The sequence below is a fragment of the Phaenicophaeus curvirostris genome, chromosome 6 (assembly GCF_032191515.1).
Source record: "Phaenicophaeus curvirostris isolate KB17595 chromosome 6, BPBGC_Pcur_1.0, whole genome shotgun sequence".
NCBI lineage: Eukaryota > Metazoa > Chordata > Aves > Cuculiformes > Cuculidae > Phaenicophaeus > Phaenicophaeus curvirostris.
The window spans coordinates 4,289,866-4,311,819 of NC_091397.1; the positions used below are offsets into that span (position 1 = coordinate 4,289,866).

At 38.9% G+C, this 21,954-nt stretch overlaps 1 protein-coding gene across 1 annotated transcript in view; it reads right to left on the reverse strand.

The window, feature by feature from the left end:
• Positions 1 to 781: 781 nt before the first annotated feature.
• The window catches only part of MINDY4 (MINDY lysine 48 deubiquitinase 4), a 77,445-nt gene continuing 56,272 nt past the window's right edge, over positions 782 to 21,954 (reverse strand). The window contains exons 16-18 of the mRNA XM_069859227.1: positions 12,081 to 12,261; positions 8,945 to 9,017; positions 782 to 3,887 (exon numbers count right to left, since the gene is read on the reverse strand). Of these exons, the coding sequence (XP_069715328.1) occupies positions 3,839 to 3,887; positions 8,945 to 9,017; positions 12,081 to 12,261 (303 nt within the window). The 3' untranslated portion in view covers positions 782 to 3,838. The remainder of the gene's footprint in view (positions 3,888 to 8,944; positions 9,018 to 12,080; positions 12,262 to 21,954) is intronic.

The window sequence follows — 21,954 nt, forward strand, 5'->3', positions numbered from 1 at the left end:
TTCCTGTCATTTCAAATTAGCCCATTAGATAGATTAGGAACAAAACCAAAAAGAAATCTTGTGAAGATTTGACAACAACAGATTCAAGTTGTCATTTTTCCTCTACCTGGGAACAAAATACATTGTGACAGCAGAGATTCATTCATTATAGTCAATCATCATAACTCAAAGTTTTCCCAGATTTGACCTGTATAAGGGTAGATATCATTCTGCCTGCAGAAGAGGAGACCTAACTTCTTGTTCTACTAACCTGGTGAGCCCCATGAAATATTCAGAATCTAATCTCCCTGATTAATTTCCACTAGTAAATGAATGATTAAAAAAATGAGGAGGAAATCTGGGCTTTTACTATTGTCATTGCTTTCAGTATTTTATTTATATGAGACATTCTGTACAAGACAAATTTAAATATACATTTTGTACAAAGGTGACATATATGACACCCCACCAAAATAGTACCTCTGCTTACATATTCATCTACATAAACAATTAGTCATGTCTGTTGTTGGCTACGGGGTCAATTTTCAGCAGACAGTGTATTTTTTATGCCACAAAAGAGAATGAAATTAAGACATCATACAGACCAAGTGCCAATGTCACCAGTATCTTTTAATGCTCAGCTATCAAATGGTTGCTGCTTTGTTCATTTCAGGAAATCACATTCATTGGCCAATGAAAAAGAAAATGAGAAACAATGAAGAGGAAAATATAATTAAATATAATTAAAAATATACACATGCTGCTGGAACAGGATACATAGATCTGTGCAAAAGGTTTGGGGTTTTGCACTGTCGTATAACATTTTGCATTGTCTTGTCTGATTGACTCAAAAAGCCCTGTAATGGCTTAAAGGAAACATCTTCTGGTGCTTTATACCAAATAAAAATACACCACTCTTCTTCTTGATGCAGACAGTGACTGAGGCAATGCCCTGGCATTTTTCTGAGAGCAACTAGATATAAATTAACGTTCTGGTCACACATTTCTCCTTATGGAAGGATGCCCTAGCATATCTCAAGAGCCATCTCTCTTGCCTAGTAAGGACACTGCCACAAAACCCTGGTGAAGGAAGGTACTGCTTTTAGTCTCCAGGAGCAAGGATGGTGGAAGGAGTTTAGAATGCAGAGGTTCTCAGTGTTCCAGCTTGGTGGAATTACCCTACACAGATAGTGATTTGGTGAAGGGGTCCAAAGGGCTTTATTTTTGCCTTTGTAAGTGTGGGCACAGGTGACTGCAGTTAGGTCATCTTAAATAGATGACAGGTGGACAGTGGACTTTGCAGAACAAATATACATGGACATAACAACAGATAAGAGCTAAGAAAGATCTGCATCACTGAGATTTTAATTAACTTTCAACAAAAATACTCTCTACAAGTAGTGATGACGGAGCCTCAAAGTTCTTTGCAGCCTGTTTTTGAAAGAGGGTCAGAGTTCAGGGCCTCTCCTCATCTTCATTTATATTCCAAGATGAAACATAAACCACAAGCTATTTCCAAGTCCAATTTACTAATCTATATGCTTTCTTATGCCCTGAAAAATCCTTATGACTTCATGGGTGAAATCCATTTGAGGCAATCCTCCTGGATTTATACTCATCATCCTACAGCCCGAGGCACAGTTTTTCTCATCCTAATGCAAAGATAGATCACATATTGCTATCTCCCCTCCTCTGAAAAGAGGAGAACATCTCCTCTGAACACATCTGCACTGCAGACAACCAAATTTTAGTCAGACAACATCTGACCTGTCACAAGGCAGCTCCCTCTTCCTCCCCCAGATGAACACTTATCTTTGCTCCTTTTCTGTCAGGGAGTGGAAGATTATCTCCAAACTGACGTACTTCAAAGCAGTGTTTTAAGGTAAATGGCATAGATTGGAAAATCCAGAAAGGAATTTTTTATTAAATTTGGTTCCAAAAATCTTTGACCATTTTTTATCTCCACACTATTTTCTGTGCAAATGCATTCTGCAAAAACTGTTACCTTATGTTAGAGAGGCTCTGCGAGGTAGATGGGTAAATCAAACTGTACTTGCTTCATGAAACAATAAATTTCAAGAGGAACAAAGGCTTTGGATCTGGGATCTTTGACCATTTTGGATCTGCAGTTCCCAGAAAACCTGAAGATCACACTGAGGCAAGCTTTTCCTTGAAAATTGGAGTGCTTGAAGTATGGATGATGATATCTTTAAGGCAGTATTGAGTCCACCTATAGCTGACAGTACAAACACATCCATATATATACAAAGATGAAAGGGTTTGCCAAAGGCCACGCAATGTCCCTCTAGCAGAGTCGTGAATCAGCTCAAATCCGATGCTGCCTATGTCTCAGAGGCTGAGTGGAAGATCTTGATGTCACAGAGTTTAAAGAATTTTGCCTAGTGGATCTAAACCAAACAAATTGCATTACACTTAATTAAATTAAATTAAAATAATTAAAATTCTGACATGCTTTATTGCATACAGATAGTTTGACATGAATGGGAAACAAAGTGGAAGACTGTTGTTCATTCAAAGTAAATCCAAACCTTCCTGGTACACCGTTATGGCTTACACTCAGGTTGGTTTCCAAACTTAGTGCAAGTGCTTATTCTCCAAGATTTGTATTTGCATAGCCTGAATGGCATCTCCACACTACAAACAACAGGTCATTAATTTTTTGTTGGAAACTGATTTTGGAAAGAGCAACTAGTTTATGAGGACTCAGAAGAGTTTGCATACTGACTAGGAAGAAGCTGCTATCAGAAAGTAAAAGTTCTTTATTAAACTGTCATGAGATATTGACTCTCAAGTCAGAGGATTAATTCTAGAAACACCATTTCTCTGCCTTTTTTCCAAGACATTTTTTCAATCTTCAGTTCAGTAACTTGTTCCAATTTTGTTAAAGTGTTGCTAAAATATGTCACTTAACGAATACCTATCAGAATACAAACTGCTGTTTCAGTACCTTGTGATACATCACAGTACATCATTTCAGTACATGCACTTTATTTAATCATGAAAAATGGTATCTATCACAGATAGGCACCATTTAAATTTCAAACCTAACAGTTCTTCTGTTTTCTTGTAATTATGAAGAAGCAAACCACAGATATTATCTATCACTTTGGTGTAAATAAACCCTAACTTCTAAATAGTTACATTGGTACAAATGTAAAGATACTGACACAGCTATTTCTCACTCAAAAGAAAAATGAGCTACATCAGTGTGAGGCACTGTTACACATCAATTGCACCCAGTATAAAGAATGTACTGGTGTTATTCTGGTAACACAAAACCACAATCCTTACTGCAAATATTACGATGCAACAAGAATTTTGTATAGGTTAGGCTTTATCTGAAAAGCCCATATGGTTACCAATCTGTTTAGTGCAAAATAAGACTAATATCAGGTAGAGAAGTGAATATATATTTCTTGGATGATATTTTATACTTGTACAGAGAAGGCAGTTACTGTAACAGAAATTTGAGTTCAGCATCTTTCATCAGATACATTAAAACAATTGCAGGATACAGAGTGGATTGAGAAAGAGACCTCAAGGGGACGTTGACAATTTCACTGCTTCATCTATAACCTTGATCTGGTGGTGGGAACTCAGTCTAGTCTCAGAAGTTTGTATGTTAAAGGTAGTGACAAGGAATTTAAGTAAGTGTTGTTTATATTATAAGCAACATATCTGAAGCACAAGATGATTGAGGTGAAACTCTTCCAGCCTGCAAACCATGTCATTCTTCCTCATCATAAACTTGACCCATTTCCTGTATTGGTGGGAATAGGAATGTGCTAATTCAGTCATTTCCTTTTTGTCTTTCCAGTTAAAGTGCAGGTCAGGTCAGTCACAAGATTGGTTCTGTGCCATTCCAGTCAATAACAGCTCTTTGCCACCTAGAAATGAAAGCAATCATTTTACATCCATTAGTTAATCAGGTTATTGGAAAGGGAACCCAACATCCCTGATGCACCCAAAAAAAACTTTGAAAGACCAAGACAGACTCATTTGGGGTAACATATCACATCTTCTCAAAGGGAAAGGAGCAGAAGTGAGGTACATGTGCCCCTAATTCTAGCTACCCACGTCTGGAAGTTTGGAGGTCAGTCTCCTTACCCTTCTTCCAGTCTCTTCCAGGAAACAGAGAGTCCTTAGCAGCAGCCAAGTACCTTCAGGTTGCAAGAACTATTGGGAATTTGCAAGTTAGGTACAAGAATTAACCTTCTATAACCAATATGTTCAGTCTCAGCTGTCACCAGGCAATTTGCACACTCCTGTACAGGCAGGACTCTGATTAGGAGCTCTGCAACTGAGATCCTAAGACCAGGTAATTTCATGCATCAGCTAACCTTGCTCCTGACCTTGGTTCCATTGAAATATCCCATGTCTCGCTTTCATGGCAATGTTTTTCTTTTCCTATGCTGAGGTTTTTCTTTTTCTCTGCCCTCAGAACAATAGTAAAGATATATACCAAGAGCAATGTTTCCAAATGAGTCCACACGCATTTACAAAAATACCTTCCATGTTTTCAGTTCCAGACTCTGTATTGGCTGCTACAGCTCAGCTGTCCACCCCAGAAATGTGACCAGCACTGAATGCAAAGAAGGTATTGATCCTTGATTTGTCACCAAATGTGTCTTCAAAATGTGGCAGAAGACAAAGATCTGAACCAAGATTTGATAAAATCAGTTTTGATGCTCTCTGGTGATTTCACTGGCTTGAAGTGAATCAACTTAGCGTACAGTCAGAGGCATTCACTGCACAAATTGCACCCTTGTCTGTGGTATTACGTTTGCAAGGTCATGGCCCAGATCTTCTGAGAACTAAACTATTGCATTTCCAGTGCCAAATATTTAGAACTGGTTTGAAAAATCTGTCTCAGAATGCATGTGAAGAGCAACAGGACAGTGGTGAGGGGGTGGAGACAATAGTGAGTTGCTAGAGTGCCACATTTGTTTTGTCACCAAGGAAAGGATGTACCAACAAGGGTATGGCAGCTCAGTCCTTTGGTTGAGCAAGTCAATTAAGCGTAAAACAAAACCAAAAGCTGAATTTGTGCAGTATTCAGCGCAAAATCATAGAGGAAGTGACTGCTCAAGTGCTGGTATGAAATTCTTCCTTCTTCTTTTACTTATTTTAGAAAACAAAAATGAAAAAACAAATTGCAGAAAGATTTCCTTATCCCAGGACTTAGTATGAATACACAAGAGCGATGCCTTACATATTAAGCTAAAAGCAGAATTTGTTCTAGTTGGGAATATTCAACCTAGTCTGTCATTGCCAATGATGAGAACTGTCCCTGGCAGAAGTTCAGAGTATCACCTTAACCCCAGAAAAAACAAAGTGGAAAGTACAATCACCACCTTCTGTGCCCATTCAATTTTTCAGGTAATGCCATGAAATCATCCCTTATTTTTGTGTACAGTCTTCCCAAGGCAACACCTTCTATCTCACTATGAAGTTTTGAGAGGGGTCCAGTGGCCCCACAGATGCCACAAAGACACCGAATGAAATCTTCTCTGAGACAACACCGCACTCTGTCAAAATGCAAACAGGTGTTGATACCATTTTTGCTATTATATTGTTAAGATGTTGCTGTTCACTAAGCAATGAGGAAATGGCCTTTGTAAAAACAGGCTTTCAACAAAGACCTTAAACAGAAAATGATATTTTGAAGCAGGATACAAGGTAACTTCCATAACAAGCCTTATCTCCTCTCTTTATTTTCAAATAGGTTTTGCTGAGCCATCAGCAGACTGAAAAGCAGTATTTGTTTGTTTACTTCTATGAAGACTGATTCAAAACTTTTTTTACCTGTTGAACCTGCACAAATAAACATGTCAAACAGTGAGGAACCTCACTCGCAGGTGCTGAACAAGTCTTTTCTTTACAGACAGACTGGACAATTCAGCATCATCTTTGTCCCAAACTGTCCTGCCTCAATATAGTTCAAATGGAATCCAGATTCTGGCTGCTGATTCAATTATAATTTATCAGATTAGCAACATGAAAACTATATTTGACCCATTCAACTATGACCTCATCCAAGGGTCATAGAGGTAATGGGAACCCAAGAGGAACCAGTTCAGGCCCTGAACAATGCTCAGTCTGGAATAACATTCAGAGAGTATCACCTGTACTAATCATTTGGTATTGTTTTAGAGCACACCAATATGTCACGATGACATGTCCATGCTCTCCTCTAAATTTCCAGTAAATCTCTCACTTCAAAGCCAAACAGATGAACTAATGTATCATGCAACCTGACTATCACAAAGAAAGCTGATCTTAGATGGTAAAATACACCACTGAATTCAGATTATCAGATCAGATCAAAGTTTTATTCCCCTCAGGCAGAGCTAACAGATGTTATTTCCGCCAGTGCAGAGAGACACAGAGGTTCATAATTGTGATGTAAGAGTATTCTTCATTATCTGAAAGGAGATTGTGGAAAGGAGGGAGCTGGCCTCTTCTCCCAAGTGACAGGGGACAGGACAAGAGCGAATGGCCTCAAGCTCCTTCCAGGGGAGGTTTAGACTGGACATTAGGAAAAAATTTTTCACAGAAAGGGTCATTGGGCACTGGAACAGGCTGCCCAGGGAGGTGGTTGAGTCACCTTCCCTGGAGGTGTTTAAGGCACAGGTGGACGAGGTGCTAAGGCGCATGGTTTAGTGTTTGATAGGAATGGTTGGACTCGATGATCCGGTGGGTCTCTTCCAACCTGGTGATTCTATGATTACATTATTCAGGGAAGAACGGGACAAGAATTCTGCATGACATCGCCCAAGCAACCTAGGGATGCACATTCCAGTCACCTCTTGGTCAGAATCTGATTGCTTCTATGGATGTCTAGGGCTAAAACCCCCAGTGAAATCACATGAACTTGGGCTGACTCTGGTTTGGACCCTGCAGGTTAAAGTGGTACCTGTTGGTGACTTGTTGTCCTAGCCATCTGGAGCGTTACCTACTTTAAACTCAAATCTCACTCTTCTGACATTTTATAGAATAGAAAACCTGAGCCTCCTCCACCTGCAGAAGCAAAACAACTCTTCTCTCATAATAACAATAATAATGAGAAAAATCTAAATACAGCAACAGTCTCTTGATTATGCAGTTTTCCCTCTGGGAGAGGATAAAAGAACAGTAGACAGATGTTAGGCATCTAACTCAATGCACCACAGGATGGTGGTGTTCAGGTATAAGAGTAAACAATGGGTAAGTCTTTTCATGGAGTCATGAGTCATGAGAATGAAAGGAAAAACCCCAGTCAATGTTTGGAAATAACAGTTAATCTTCTCAGTTCTGATTCTTCAGACTGAAATTCTAGATGCTGCCTGATAAATTACCCTGCATTTTTTGATCAGAAAGGTTTGATAAGGAGCTTCATTACGATTGCTTGGTCAAAATAATTAATAGCTCTATGTTTGCTTGCTTGCATCACTAAAAATTAGGTTTTCCATAGTTGTATGATAGAAAACAAGTTTTTTCTCACTCCTAGTTTGTTCAAATATTGGTTTGGTTGGTTTATTTTTACTTTCATTATATCCAGTTTCATATTTGGATGGAAAAGTTCTTAAAACAAGAGGGAAAAATATAATGTGAAAAACTTCAAGCAGCAAGGCCAAGCTTAAATAAACAAGCTCAAAGCAAATGGAGAACACTGAAAACAAGGAGCCATACTGATCAGGGTAAATCAGACACATCCTGAGAATGGTACAAACAAAATAAACTGACACTGGAATTTGCTGGTAATTGACTTCTCCAGGAGATTAAAGCATGGAATTTAAAATAAACAAACATCACCATTACCAGAACTGCATAACTTTGATGTAATGCCAGGAGTGGAAGATGTTCTAAGAGCAACTTTAAATACTTGCATGTATTATTCGGCTCACTGTGTGGGTTTCTGAGGCTATATGATACGGAACATGGTTTGTAGTCATGGTTATGTGTCACTGGAACAGAGGAAGCAAAACAATCTATATGTGCAGGGAGCCTGGATTACGGTTACTGCTGTCATGTTATAGGACACCTCTTCTGCTTTTCTGTAAATTTAAAATGGAAGCCCGGCCTGAACACAGTTTGGCAGGCACTGTTCTTTTTTTTTTACAGGAAGAATAGTGGCAAGGAGAGGAGGGAAATTACAAGAGAAATCTGAAGCTGCATGGTTTGCTGATTTAACAAATGTTACAGTCTTTGACAATGAGGCTTTTATTTATTGCTCCAAAGGTATTCAGACAGCAGCTTTCAAAATCTTGCTCGTGGAGTTGACATAAAACTGATTTTTTTACCCAGTTAAATTTCCTCTTTTCTTTGCTTTCTCTCTGAACTGAAAATCTTCTCATTAACTTCAGTATGAGCTAGATAAACTCCTTAAAATCCTTCATTTAATATCACATAGACCTCAGAATGGCCATGAAAATTCTAACATGACATGATTGGTCTCGAGAATCTCTGTGCTGCCTATGGACACATGGAAAATTTGAGAAAACTGAGACCACTGAGCACAGAGCTTCATACATGAAGAATGCTACTCAGGTACCCAAAGCAATTATATTTTTAGAAAGGACTGATAAAGACAGAACATATTTTCTCCTTTTCTCATTATACCTTTGCAACAGGGACCAATCAGTTCTGAGAATGCAAATTTAGATTTTTTAAATCAAATTGTGCTCTCAAACTGGATTTGGCTCAGTCAGTTCCTGCTGATATAATGAAGGTTCCTCTAAGAATGAACTAAATGTCTTAGTTTGATGTAAACCACAATAGCACACAATAAAATGAAGAATACGTAAGCCCACAGTCTGGCTTATTGAGATCCTTTATGATTTTTAAGCAGTAATTTTGCAAGATTACTTGCTGCAATATTTTTTATCACATCCCAGTCTTACATGCGTTATTTGTTTCAATAACTGAAAATATCTGTACTAAAAAAAATGCGAGTTCTACTTACTTTGTCCTAATACAATGTTCAAGTGGAGGAGTAAGATCATTTTCTTTATCTTCAGCACACATCTGAGTTGTGTCTGCAGAGAAATATATATTATTAGTGGCTAGAGTATATTTCTATTCATATAGAGTACTACAGTAGCTTCTAGGAACCCCAGCCATGGAAGTGAAGGGCTACCACTCACACTGTAAATCTCCTAGCCCATAGTAGACACATATCCACTTTGGATTGAAAAACCCCAGAAGGTGAGCACTTCTTGCACTCGAATTCGCTGTCATGCTGTTGTTCACATCATCTGAACAGAGTGATCACAGACAGGGCAAAGAACGCTTAGAAAAGTTACCATGACTACAGCTCTTTGCAAAAAGCATGGGCATTATAGCTGACATCAGAGGAGACAGTGTGGCACTCACAGCTTTGTCATCTCTTGAACCCTTTTAGCTCCAGGCCTCCCGACTGTTCATGTGATGACAGACTAAAGGCTGAAAGGAGGTGACTGAATGCAAACTACACCTTTGGGAATGAGTCCATGATTGTGCCTAGTATTAGTTGTTTTGGGCCAGAAACTTGCTCAGCCTGTTCAGTCCAGAGAGGTCATCCTCCCTCTGTACTCAGCACTGGTGAGACTGCACCTTGAATCCTGTGTTCAGTTCTGGGCCCCTCACCACACAAAGGTTGTTGAGGCTCTGGAGCGAGTCCAGAGAAAAGCAACAAAGCTGGTGAGGGGGCTGGAGAACAAGTCTTATGAAAAGTGTCTGAGGAAACGGGGGTTGTTCATCCTGGAGAAGAGGAGGCTGAAGGGAGACCTTATTGCTCTCTACAACTACCTGAAAGGAGGTTGTAGAAAGGAGGGTGCTGGCCTCTTCTCCCAAGAGTCAGGTGATAGGAGAGGGGGGAATGTCCTCAAGCTGCACCAGGGAAAGTTCAGACTGGATATCAGAAAAAAAAAAATTCACAGAAAGGGTCGTTGGGCACTGGAACAGGCTGCCCAGAGAGGTGATTGAGTCCCCATCCCTGGAGGTGTTTAAAAGACGGGTAGATGAGGTGCTCAGGTTTAGTGGCAGATCGGAATGGTTGGACTCCATGATCCAAGAGGTCTTTTCCAACCTGGTGATTCTATGTTCTATGATTCTATTCTAATTGTGCTGACTACTTAAAAGTAAGGATGATCATGGGGCAGTGTTCAGACTCATGCCCTTGCCCACATTAGTTTACTAATACACAGATGGTTTCTAGGAAAACAAAGATTAGAAGGTGAAAGAATATGCTGGAGGGCTGTCATGAGGTTCTCATTCTGTAATTGATGTTATTACTAAGGAAGCAATTTTTGTTAGTCAAATACTAAGGACAGCGGTAGTCCTACCCTTGAATAGGAAATCCCAAGTCCAGTCCAAACTGAGTTAAGATTCCTTCACCCTGGAATGGAATATTGTCCTCTGACTGTCGAGAAAGCAGTGCACAGGAGGGAGAAGACAGAATTTTGTTGGATCTAAGAGAGATGTGCACAGGCTCTGAGCATTCCTTTAGGACAGAAAGGCAACTGCACTGTTCCGGGGAAAACAGAGATGTCAGTGTCTCAGTCACTGGATCTGTCAACAGTGAAAGTAGTCACTGAACTTACCAGAGAGAAAACATCCTGCCCTCAGCTTAGATGTCAGTCTGCTCAGCTGTTTCCTGTTTTGGACTAAAACATTTAAACTGCAGCAGACGAGGGGTTTTTTTCTTCTTTTTTTCGTCTGTCATCCAGCCAACAAGCAGGTTGTGAGCAACAAATGATGCCAAGACAGGGTGAAGGATATGGGTCTGCTTCACTGAGACTGATGTAGACAGGACGGGAGGCAATTGCTCCTACATTCACAGCTGCCGGTCTCTGATAACGCTGACTTCCTCATGTTATAGAGAAGATCTGCCTTTCCCTGGCCTGTAGATCTTGTTACGACAAATACATGCAGAAAACTCTGAATTACTGTACAGGCTGGAGTATAGGAAACAGATAATATTTTAGAATATAAAAAGTACTGGCAGTTTTCTCCTAGAACCTCAGAAACTTAGAGGTACATAGGATTATTTTTTTTTTAAGTTTCAAAGGGTTTCTTTTATCCTAACATTGAAGAGTTTATAGTCATAGAATCACAGAATCACTAGGTTGCAAAAGACTTCCGAGATCATTGAGTCCAACCATAATGGCTCATTAGAGGTCTCCAGTAATATTTGAGCCCCTCTAGGAATTCCTGATACTGATGTTCTGGATCATCCCACAGTAAGAAGCAACAAACACTGTCCTGATGATAGTACTTTTTTTTTAAGGAGTGGACTACAATAGAGTGGCTACTTAAGACTGAGAAGAATTTGATTAGATTGTATAAATAAATTGAAGGGAAGAAAACAAACAATAAATAGGATATTATTAGCAAATAGAACTTTAGTGGTCAAGGATATCTTAATATGGCAATAAACAGGAGCTTTCTAAGCATCAGAATGCTTCTGTCCATATGCTTTCCACTTGGAAAAATATGTAATTGCTGTAAAAGCAGCTCTAAAATTTGGCCTGGTTTACTGAAAGAGTGAGTGTTACAAGTTGGAAGGTCTTTTGCATGCTTGCATTTCCAGGTATGCTTATAAGCAGCTAAGAGAATAGACTTTGTTAGCAAATTCCTGTCATCTTCTGAAATAGCTGGTTTTGGAGACAAGGATTTCATGCTTCCTCTCCCTCTCTGCTCATTTTACTACAGTCAAGTAGGGCTGAGGAACAGGAGACTTGCACTTTCTGTCTGTAGAAATAATATGAGATGTGAAGCAGACTGGGAATAGTTAAACATAGTTTATCGTCCTGAGAGCATGAATTGGTCGGATCACAATCTGTTCTTCAGAAGAAAGTGCCACTGAACAATTTGCAGTCTCTATAAAGTAGCACATGCTCACTTTTAACCCTTTCAAGAGCTTATCCTAAAAATTTCCTACTGAAGTCCCACTTCACTGTTCCCAGTTAATAATCAACTGAATTACAGAAACTAGGAAACAGGCACACAAATCTTTTATGCCTGAAACACTCATTGTTTGTCTTATTGAATTCTTCTTTCTCATGCGATGCTGTTGCTGCCACCAGAGACAAAATGTAGAATTACTGAGATGTACGTACCAACTGTTAACCGTATTTCTTCTTCCTGGTTGGCCAAGCCATCATAATAATACAGATCAAATCTCCGTTCTGTTTTCCAGTCACCTAGTAAATCCTTTTCCAAACAAAAAAGGACACTGAAGTGGCTTTCACTGCATACCAACCAAATTGGGTATTTAGGGGTCTTCAAGTAACAACCAACCTAAACAAAGATACAAAACATTAGAAACTTATGGGAGATGGGGAGAAACAGTACATCGTGGAAAACATGAAATGTGTTAGATCACTTATATATTATAGTCTACAATCATTCATGAAGGTTCATTATACACTGCTCCTGAAACAGACTAGGATAGCTCTGTTGAATCATGGAATGTACAAAGCAAGTTCCTGGCCTTGAGCTATAGGCAGGTAATGAAATCCAGCTGTAGTATCCTTACTTCAAAAAGATAATATCCCAGATGATCAGAACCAAAAGGAACCTCGTCCTCTGCAACAGCCATGAAACCACAGTGATTTTAGGTCAGGAACACTACTTAAGATTAATGGGAGACTATGCTCCTATGCAATAGTACTTGGAAAACAGGCAAGAGACTTCTGAAGACAGATATCATCTTCCTATTGCATGCTGCTACTTTAAAGCTGCAATATAAGTTAATTATTTTAGCCCCTTCAGGAGTAAGTAACAGAGTAAAAATTATGACTAGGTTGTTTAATGTATAAAAGAAATTGTATTTCTCTTAGCTGGGATTTTAATATTCAGCTACAATAAATATTTATTATTAGCCATATTCCTGTCATTGAAAGCTGTATTCTAAGTTCAAAATAACAACTGTTTTTTCCCCAGCCAAACTGGGTTTTTTTGTATCTTTGATTAATTGCTCATGGAAATTAAAAACTAAACTAAATGTTTTAAGCTTTCAGCTCTGCTTATTACTTTTCTAGAAGACAGAATTATGTGCAGGAAGCTGTGTATAACCATCTTTATTTTATCCCCAGTTTAATGCATTCTTTGCTAAACAGATGTTGCGTGGAAGGTATTCTCCAAATCTGCAAACCAAGAAATGTCAATCAAGTGTTCAAATCTATGTGCTTAAAAATATAATATCAGTTTCTGTCTCCATAACACAGACACATGCACCAAAGAAACTTTGTTTAAACTGTGTTTAAAAGCTTGGGAAATTTTCACAGAACTATAGAATCATGAAGGCTGGAAAAGACCTCTAAATTCAAGTCCAACCATCAGCCCAACACCACTGTGGCTACTAAACCATGTCACAAAGTGCCACATCTACATGCTTTTTGAACACCCCCTAGGCATGCTGACTCCACCACTTCCCTGGGCTGCCTGTTCCAATGCTTCATCAGTCTTTCATTGAAGAATTTTTTTTTCTAATATCCAATCCAACCCTCCCCTGGTACAACTTGAGGCCATTTCCTCTCACCCTATCACTTCCTACTTGGGAGAAGAGACCAACACCCAGCTCATGCAAACCTCCTTTCAGGTAGAGAGCAGCAAGGTCTTCTCTCAGCCTCCTCTTCTCCAGACTAAACAGTCCCAGTTCCCTCAGCTGCTCCTCATAAAATTTGAGCTCCAGACCCTTCACCAATTTCATTCCCTTTCTCTGGACATGCTCCAGCCCCTAAATGTCCTTCCTGTACTGAGGGGCCCAAAACTGAACACAGGATTCAAGGTGCAGCCTCACCAGCAGCAAGTACAAGGGCTCCTTTTGAAGAGTAATGCATAGTAATAAGGAAAGTGATATAATCTACGGACACAATCTCTGCCTTTTGCTACCTTTACCATTATCAGATTTAAATCATGCTTCAGCACATGCAGTGGGTACCGGTGGAAACTGGAAGACGTTTAACAGAAAAATTCTCCCACATGTTTTCCAGATATAGATTTGTGCATACAATTTCTACAGTACAGTTCTCATTTCTTCACCTTAGGCACGCAGGTGCCTGGCGAAAAACAGAAGCCAAGGTATATGCTATTGTAATTAAAAGTCTAAAGAGCATCCTAAGTGATAAGGTGTGCAGTTTTTTTAATTACTGAGATTTAGAATTTGTATCTTAAGCATTACATAAGTAAAAAGTGGCTATCTTCCCCAAAAAGCATTTCTTCAAATGTTAGATAACGTCTCTAGCTAATTAAGTAACTGCTTCCTGACTCATTACTTTGCTGATATCCATTTAAAACAGTCTTTTATACAACAGCCTTGCTTTTTATGTAAATTCTTGGCTTAAAAGTATAAAAATTTTTTTACAGACTTACAAAAATACTCGTAACAGGAGTTAGCAAGAAAGGAAATACACAGATGCAACAAAAGACAGCTAATTAGAGGAATACAGATCAAAAGATTCTGTTTCACAAACATGCATATTTTAACATGCAGATAAATCAAAGCCAAAAGGGAACAGTCAGTCTTCTCCTAAAAATGTTCTTCCTACATACGTCCACTAACATAACTCTCAACCTTCATCAAACAACATTTGCCAAAACAAGATTAGAGAGATAGAGAACGGTTTCAAAGTACACATCGACTCCAGTTCTTAGTCACATGAACTGTCCTATTGAAGTCTGGACAAATTGTTCAGATGAATAAGGTCTGTAGGAACCTTTTTCCAAATATGTACAGTTTTCAATTACAGCACTTGCAGCAGAAGGCAAGGGGATGAACTTTAAGACAATAAGGAGAGTATAAAGGCATTGCAGGTCAAATCCTCATCACTCAAAAAAATGGAGAAGTTTTCATTTCAGTAGCATCAGTTATACTAGTTGAGGATCACCTGCTGCCTTTAACGCATCAAGCTGCATTCCTGCTGCTGGCTGGTCCCTGCAGGTTTGCTTTCCCCCAAATCCACTGACCGGTCTGTCCCACTATCACCACCTTCCAGGGACTTCTAGCTCTCCAGATACCTCAGGTTATTCCTATGCTAGCACATAAAACAGGCCCAAGATTCGTTCTCCATCCTTAAGGTCAAGTGGCATGGAATGTTTTTATCCATAAGGCTAAAACTCTTTCCTTTCCCCAAACACATTACCTTGTCTAGACTTCCTCTAAGAAATGTCCCTCTCCCATAGCAAAATATGACCAGATTATTTTTTACAAAATTTAACATGGAATCATGCTACTGACAAAGTATGAATAATCCTGATTGAGAAGATTCCTTTGCCCACTTCTTCAAGCATCATAGAATCATAGAATAACCAGGTTGGAAGAGACCCACCGGATCATCGAGTCCAACCGTTCCTATCAAACACTAAACCATATCCCCCAGCACCTCGTCCACCCGTGCCTTAAACACCTCCAGGGAAGGTGAATGAACCACCTCCCTGGGCAGCCTGTTCCAGTGCCCAATGGCCCTTTCTGTGAAAAATTTTTTCCTAATGTCCAGTCTAAACCTCCCCTGGAAGGAGCTTGAGGCCATTCCCTCTCATCCTGTCCCCTGTCACTTGGGAGAAGAGGCCAGCACCCTCCTCTCTACAACCTCCTTTCAGGTAGTTATAGAGAGCAATGAGGTCTCCCCTCAGCCTCCTCTTCTCCAGGCTAAACACCCCCAGCTCTCTCAGCCACTCCTCATAAGGCCTGTTCTCCAGCCCCTTCACCAGCTTCATTGCTCTTCTCTGGACTCGCTCCATCAGCCACTGAGTGCATTAAAAGGATGTTCTCCATTAACTGGTGCAGCTGATGAGTGGTGAGTGCTTCTTCCAACTGCCCGGCCAGGCTGGTTGGTGGCAGTGATCCTGGAACATAACAGGACCTTGGAGCAGGACAGCATGAACACCCAGTGTTCTGAATCCTCACTCTGTCAGAGCGTATGCCATCCATAAGTGCTTGCCAGGGAACAGGGCCCTTCTTTCCAGTTGTATGCTGCCCTGTGTAATGCTCTTACTGACTTCCAAAGGCAAACCAGGGATATGTGAATTGAATCTATTTATTAAATGTCATCATTTATATACAGGATTTTTGCAGTATCGTAATGCATTAAAAAGTAATAATGCTTTAGTGTTAACATATTTGTTTTCAAACCTGCTCATTAATATTTTCTTTAAAATAAATGTAAGATATGGAATGAATTAGGTGTCTTTTCATCCGGCATGTTTTCAATTCCTATGGAGAGTTCACTAACCCTTATATTCTCCCTTACAAATCCCTTAAGAATCCTCATAACTTTTAGGGACACTATTCACATCTTTGAAAAATGTCAACTTTTCAAAAGCAGGAACCTTTAAAGGGCTCATTTTCAACACTATGGGTGGTCTTTTTCCACATCTAACTTTAGTGTATATTCACAGAATGATGAAAATAAATCTACAGACAAATACTTGTTACTGGCGAATTATTCCAATACATCTGCCAGAAGGAGTGTATGGCACTTGACCATTCAGATTTTATTAGCTCATTGAACAAAGCTATCTTTTGCCATGTGTATACCAAAAAGAAACAAACAAGACATACAACTTAGCTTCAGTGTTTCTTGGACTCAATTACACAATTTACCACTCCTATGCAGTGGCCATGATTCAAAGAAGATAAGATGATACCCTGCCCATGGCAGGGGAGTTGGAACTAGATGATCTTTAATGTCCCTTCTAACCTTAACTATTCTATGATTCTTGCTTCTATATCAAAACAAAGAGGGTTCACTGGATATAGCCAATGTGATAACTTTTTTCTCTAGGTGTTTTTTTTATCACTTAATACATTTTCACTTCTTTGCTTATCAGATTTTACTTTTTTATTTAATTAAAATTGTATTCTGTTACAATGCAAATTTCAGTCATTTCTTGCTTTAAGTTTGTTTGCCTGAATGCAACTGTTATAGATACTTATTTTCCAAAGTAATCATACAGCACAGTACTGAGACCCATGTGATTCTACAAAGGTCTGGATTCTGTCAAACTGAACAATTGCTAGTTGTACTGAATCCAACAGGATTGATAGATAAAAGGACAATTACACAAAGCTTTCACAACCTATTATTTATTTTGTCAATGCTTCCCCCACCCTCCCACCCACAGTTGCAATGACCTGAATTAATACTAAATAATGTTCCAACTGTGGTAAGTCTGAAGTGTAAATGGGGTAAAACCAGATACACTTGCAATAGTCCTTGGGTGATCAGGAGCACCACGGACTCATTTCACGTTTCTACCAGCACTATTAAAATAATAGTTCAGTCATACTACTACTATCATAGAATCCCAGAGTCACAGAATGGTTTGAGTTGGAAAGGAACTTAAAGATCATACTATATATCAAATATATTTGTATATAGTTAAGGGCACTGTGAGGGTAGGTCCGTTGTCATTAATGTGTATTGAATTTCAATCAGATTAAGGAAAATAAAATCAATGTTCACAATATCTGATATTCAGTGTATGGACAATTTAATGATTGTGCCAAGTTAGGCAGGAATTGGAGATGTTTTAGCCAGATATTTAAAAACTGTAGTAGAAAAGACTACTGCTATACAGGAGCCCTAGATACTTTCTATGGAACTTTGAATACTTTTTTGTTGTAGAAAAGGAAATCTTTCTGATAATACACTGGAGGACAAAAGGGGAACATTAATGAAGATAAATAAGAGATGTGGATTCAATCCAAGAACTACCAAATCCAAGAAAAGACTCCTGGAAAGTACTGGATTTCAACTTAAGTTTTCTTATGCTGCCACAACATAAAAGAAGACAGCAGCCATGGCACAGTTAATATACCTCAGGTAGCCGCAGGATCTTTTCTTTATCCTTGTCCCATTCTACTGCTTTTCTGATATGCCCTGTCAAGTGGAGAAATGTTGAGGGAGATTCAGACCCTCATTCAGACTTCAGCACTTTGCCATTCCTTCAGTACACACGAAGAAGTTTATCATTAATTTCAATAAGTTACTTCATTGCAATGACCAAGATAGGTCAAGATTCAGTCCACCTAACTCTTCAGCATCTAATTCTTGGCTCTCTAACTTAGGTTGGCCCCTAGGCCTTGGCAGTATGAAAAATCAAACAAAGAAGAGATGGGTGTTGTCAGAAATGTCAACCTTTCCCCCCTTCATCAGCTATAAAGGGAGTTGGCTGGACTCTTACCTGAAACATTTTCAATCTATAAAGGACCTGAAGTTAAATGGGATAAATCCAGACCCAAATGCAGATATTTATAATCTAAAGGGACATGGGGAAAATATTTGGCTTATCATTTTCTTCTCTTTTTCTGTTTGCAAAACATGCTTTTATTCTCTTAAACATGTGGAGTTTGTTATTCTTATTGTCTTAAATAAAAAATATATGATTCAAATTTTATTTGGAAGGAATTTGAAAAGAAATCAATGCCAATATCCCAGCAACAGTGACTGGCATCTGGGAAAGCAACTGCCTGTGGACAAGTAGAAGGACAACAGGACTTCATTAATGAAATTTTCAATTCCAGGCTAGAAAGGGAGATGTGAAAACAAGGAAGGAAGAACAAACTTTTTAAATGGCCAGTGCCTTGTCAGCCTTGTTTCAGTCAAATTTGTATGTACCACATGTTTTTGCCCACAGTGGCACTCACAAATGTCTTACATAAACAGCAGGGCTCCTTACCAAATGCTTCTATATGACACAATATCTACCACATACTCATTACCAAAAAATAAGGGCAAAATTAAAACCGATCATGAATTTCCATTTTGCACATGCATATTTTTGTTGTTGGTTTCTTAAACAAGGTGATTAAAAACCTCTTTCTAAATCTCCCCCTCCACAACCCCCCCAGTCACCTGGCTTGAATCCAGTCCATCAGACTGAGAAAGGCGCCTGTTTAGCAGACACGTTTTCCAGTGGAGGTTATGGGAAGGACTTTCCACAGGGCAAATAAACAGGTGAGGTGCCAGAAGACAGAGTATGTGTGTTGAATTTAATCGTTCAAGTAGGTCTTGTTATAGCGCAGAGTGTGCTGATTTCATCAAAAGGACCAAAGATAATATTTCCCATCTGTGAATTTTAATGAATAAATTCTGTTTGTTTCCTCCTCTTTCTGTTTTTGAAGAGAGGAAAAGCAAGCATAACTTCTTTGTCAATGCCATGTTCTTTCTTCATTTTCAGAAGTGCAAAAACTAAAAAATGTATGTCTCTTGAAATGCTGACAGCTGAGGCAGAGCCTTGGACATGGTTAACAATCAGAGTAGGGTGAATTTGGGAGGTCAGATGATAGGAGGTTGACCTACTATAGAACAACAGATTAAAAGTAGGAGAGAAACAGTGAAGACAAAGAAGAATCAGCGTCAGGGTTCAAAAGAGACAAATAACCTTGAATAATTCCATTACTTGATGGAGTTCATACCTAAAGTGGTTTTAAAAAGCACTCCAGAAGAATGGCCAAATTAATCAGTCGGTACCGTGCTAACTTCAGAATGAGAGATTCAGAACACAGGCAGAGACAAACAAATGCCTGATATTGTTATTGTTAATAATAATATGAGCAACAATAGTAACAGTATGTATTAAATACTTCAGATGAGAATGCAGATTATTTTTCTCTTTTGCCGCTGTTAGTCTCTTAAATGAGACTCTCTGGTATAAACAAGAGGAGCATCTTTTCCATCCATTCCTCCTTGTAACACTGCAATAAGTTTCGCAAAGAGCACTTCCTCAGTCAAAGTTTTTTTCACTTGAAATATTAAGATGTCATTTAGGACAAAGACTGACCAAAAAGCAGGGATTTCATCAGTCACAACTGCTATGATTGGTCCTGCCCACTTTTGAGCCTCATCCCTTTCTCTGAAGTCTTGTCTCTGCTGCAGAAGCACCTCAGCTTCCATGAGAATTCTCCTGAACTCTTGCTTGCTGCAGCCCAGCAAACAGAGGAAAACCTGCACTAATTTTATGTGGGTTGATCAGCTTTTGGAAATATTTCTGTTGCTTTAAAAGCTCTAAAAAATGCCAGGAAACCTAAAATGTCAATTTAGGCCTCTTAGCTAAATGGATAAAATCAGATAGAATTAATACAGCTTAAAAATAAGCTTAGCACAAAGAAAAGAAATCCAAAGATGTGCAACTTGCCTACACAAAAGTGAATGAATTGGCCTTTTAGCTTTTTGCCTTACAACATGGAACCTCACTATGAAACTAAACGTTTGCATATGAACTGGATTCAATGAATCCATCTGTCATTGTGAAGCAATTTGCAACAAGTAATTACATTACAAAAGATAGATTTAGCATGGTGATACGTTAGGGCTAAGAGTGATGATTAGACATTAACAATTCTAGACAAATTACAAAAAGCACACATTTTTCCAATCAGCAAAGATAACATATTCAGCATGATCCACTGAAAGATATTACTGGATCAGCAACAAAGGGATTCTTCAGGCAATCACTGGGGAAATAAAGACTGATCATTCTTTTTTGATTTGCTACTGTTGGAAGTTTGAGACAAGGATTAATTCAGTTACTATGCCCTCATGATATTTTCAACTTAGAAAACATGCCAAGAAAATTGTGGATTACACACAAATGCTCCACATTTCAGAAAAAGGAAATAAAATGGTATAGAAATCTTTCCTTATGTGGGTTTGCTGCATCTAGCATGAAATCTTGCGTATCTCCTCCTGAATACATTAGTAAATTGGAACAAATCTAGCTTAGAGCAATTAAAATAAGCTTTGGACAGGATACACTGATGAGAAAGGAAGGAACTTTTATATCGGCTTGCAGAGGTCCAGTGGATGGGAATGAATTGTTTTGAGTGCAGACTAGATCAGGAGAAAAATAATAATCAGAAGAAACTAAGTAAATGAACAATTGGATTTAATATTAGTACATCCAAAGCACAAGCAGCACAGTAGATATTAAAATCTGCACACTTGCAGACAACTGTAAACCTGTATTTGCCCTTCCTCATATTTCTAAGAAAAAAAAAGATCACAGTTATATGTACCACAATCAACTATTAAATGACCATATGAACAGAAAGGCAGGAGCTTCACAGATATAGAGTTTTATAAGAAAGCCCGTGAACTGGGCATGAAAATATGCTGAATTATTCCCTGAGAGATTGGCTGGAAATGACTTAAAGGGAGTTTTCCAAATCTAATGTCTATGATTCACCATCTATCACACTCAGGACCTTCTTACTCCTGGAAATAAAAAGAAAAGACTAAACAAAAATGACAGACCTTTTCCAGTACTGGTTTTAGTTATCATCCTCATGTCCACAATGTAATCGGATGCTGAATCTACTTACCGAAACACTGAAAGAAAAGAGTCAGTTTGAAAAACTTACAGCCTGATTCTACTCTCAGTTCCACCACTGCAAGCTATCAGGGACAATGATTTTTTTCTACATTGCTCTAAACTTACAGTTTTGTAACAGAAAGCAGAATCTGGCCCTTCATGCTGAAGCTACAGTGGATTTTCCCCAGACCTGAGGCCAAAGTCCACCAGAACCTGACTTTTGTCCTAGTCCTAAGGCAGGCATTGCACCATACGCCAAGACATATGAACTGAAATGCAGAGCACTTGCAGATGTTAATAAAGAGCAAGACAATTCGCACCAGATGCTTAACTAATACACACTGAAAAAAAAGAAAAAAAAAAAGAAAACTGTCTACTGGAGTTTCTGTAACTGAATAAGAGTCACTGGCTTGGAAAACAGATCACTGCTCATGAGCCCAGCTCCCATGCAAAGGCACAGTAGCAAAAGAAACAGACACCCTCCACCATACAATCTGCAGAATGAGTGGAAGGTAGGATCTGATTCTCTGCGTAACTTTTTATTTTATTTATTTTATTTTTAGAGGACAGATGGGAAAGAAATAGCTCTTACCTGCACTGACCTCACTTATGATTTTGCTGCTTAGAAGTCATTTTAGAAGTCATGGCTGAACATGAGCCAGCAGTGGCCCAGGT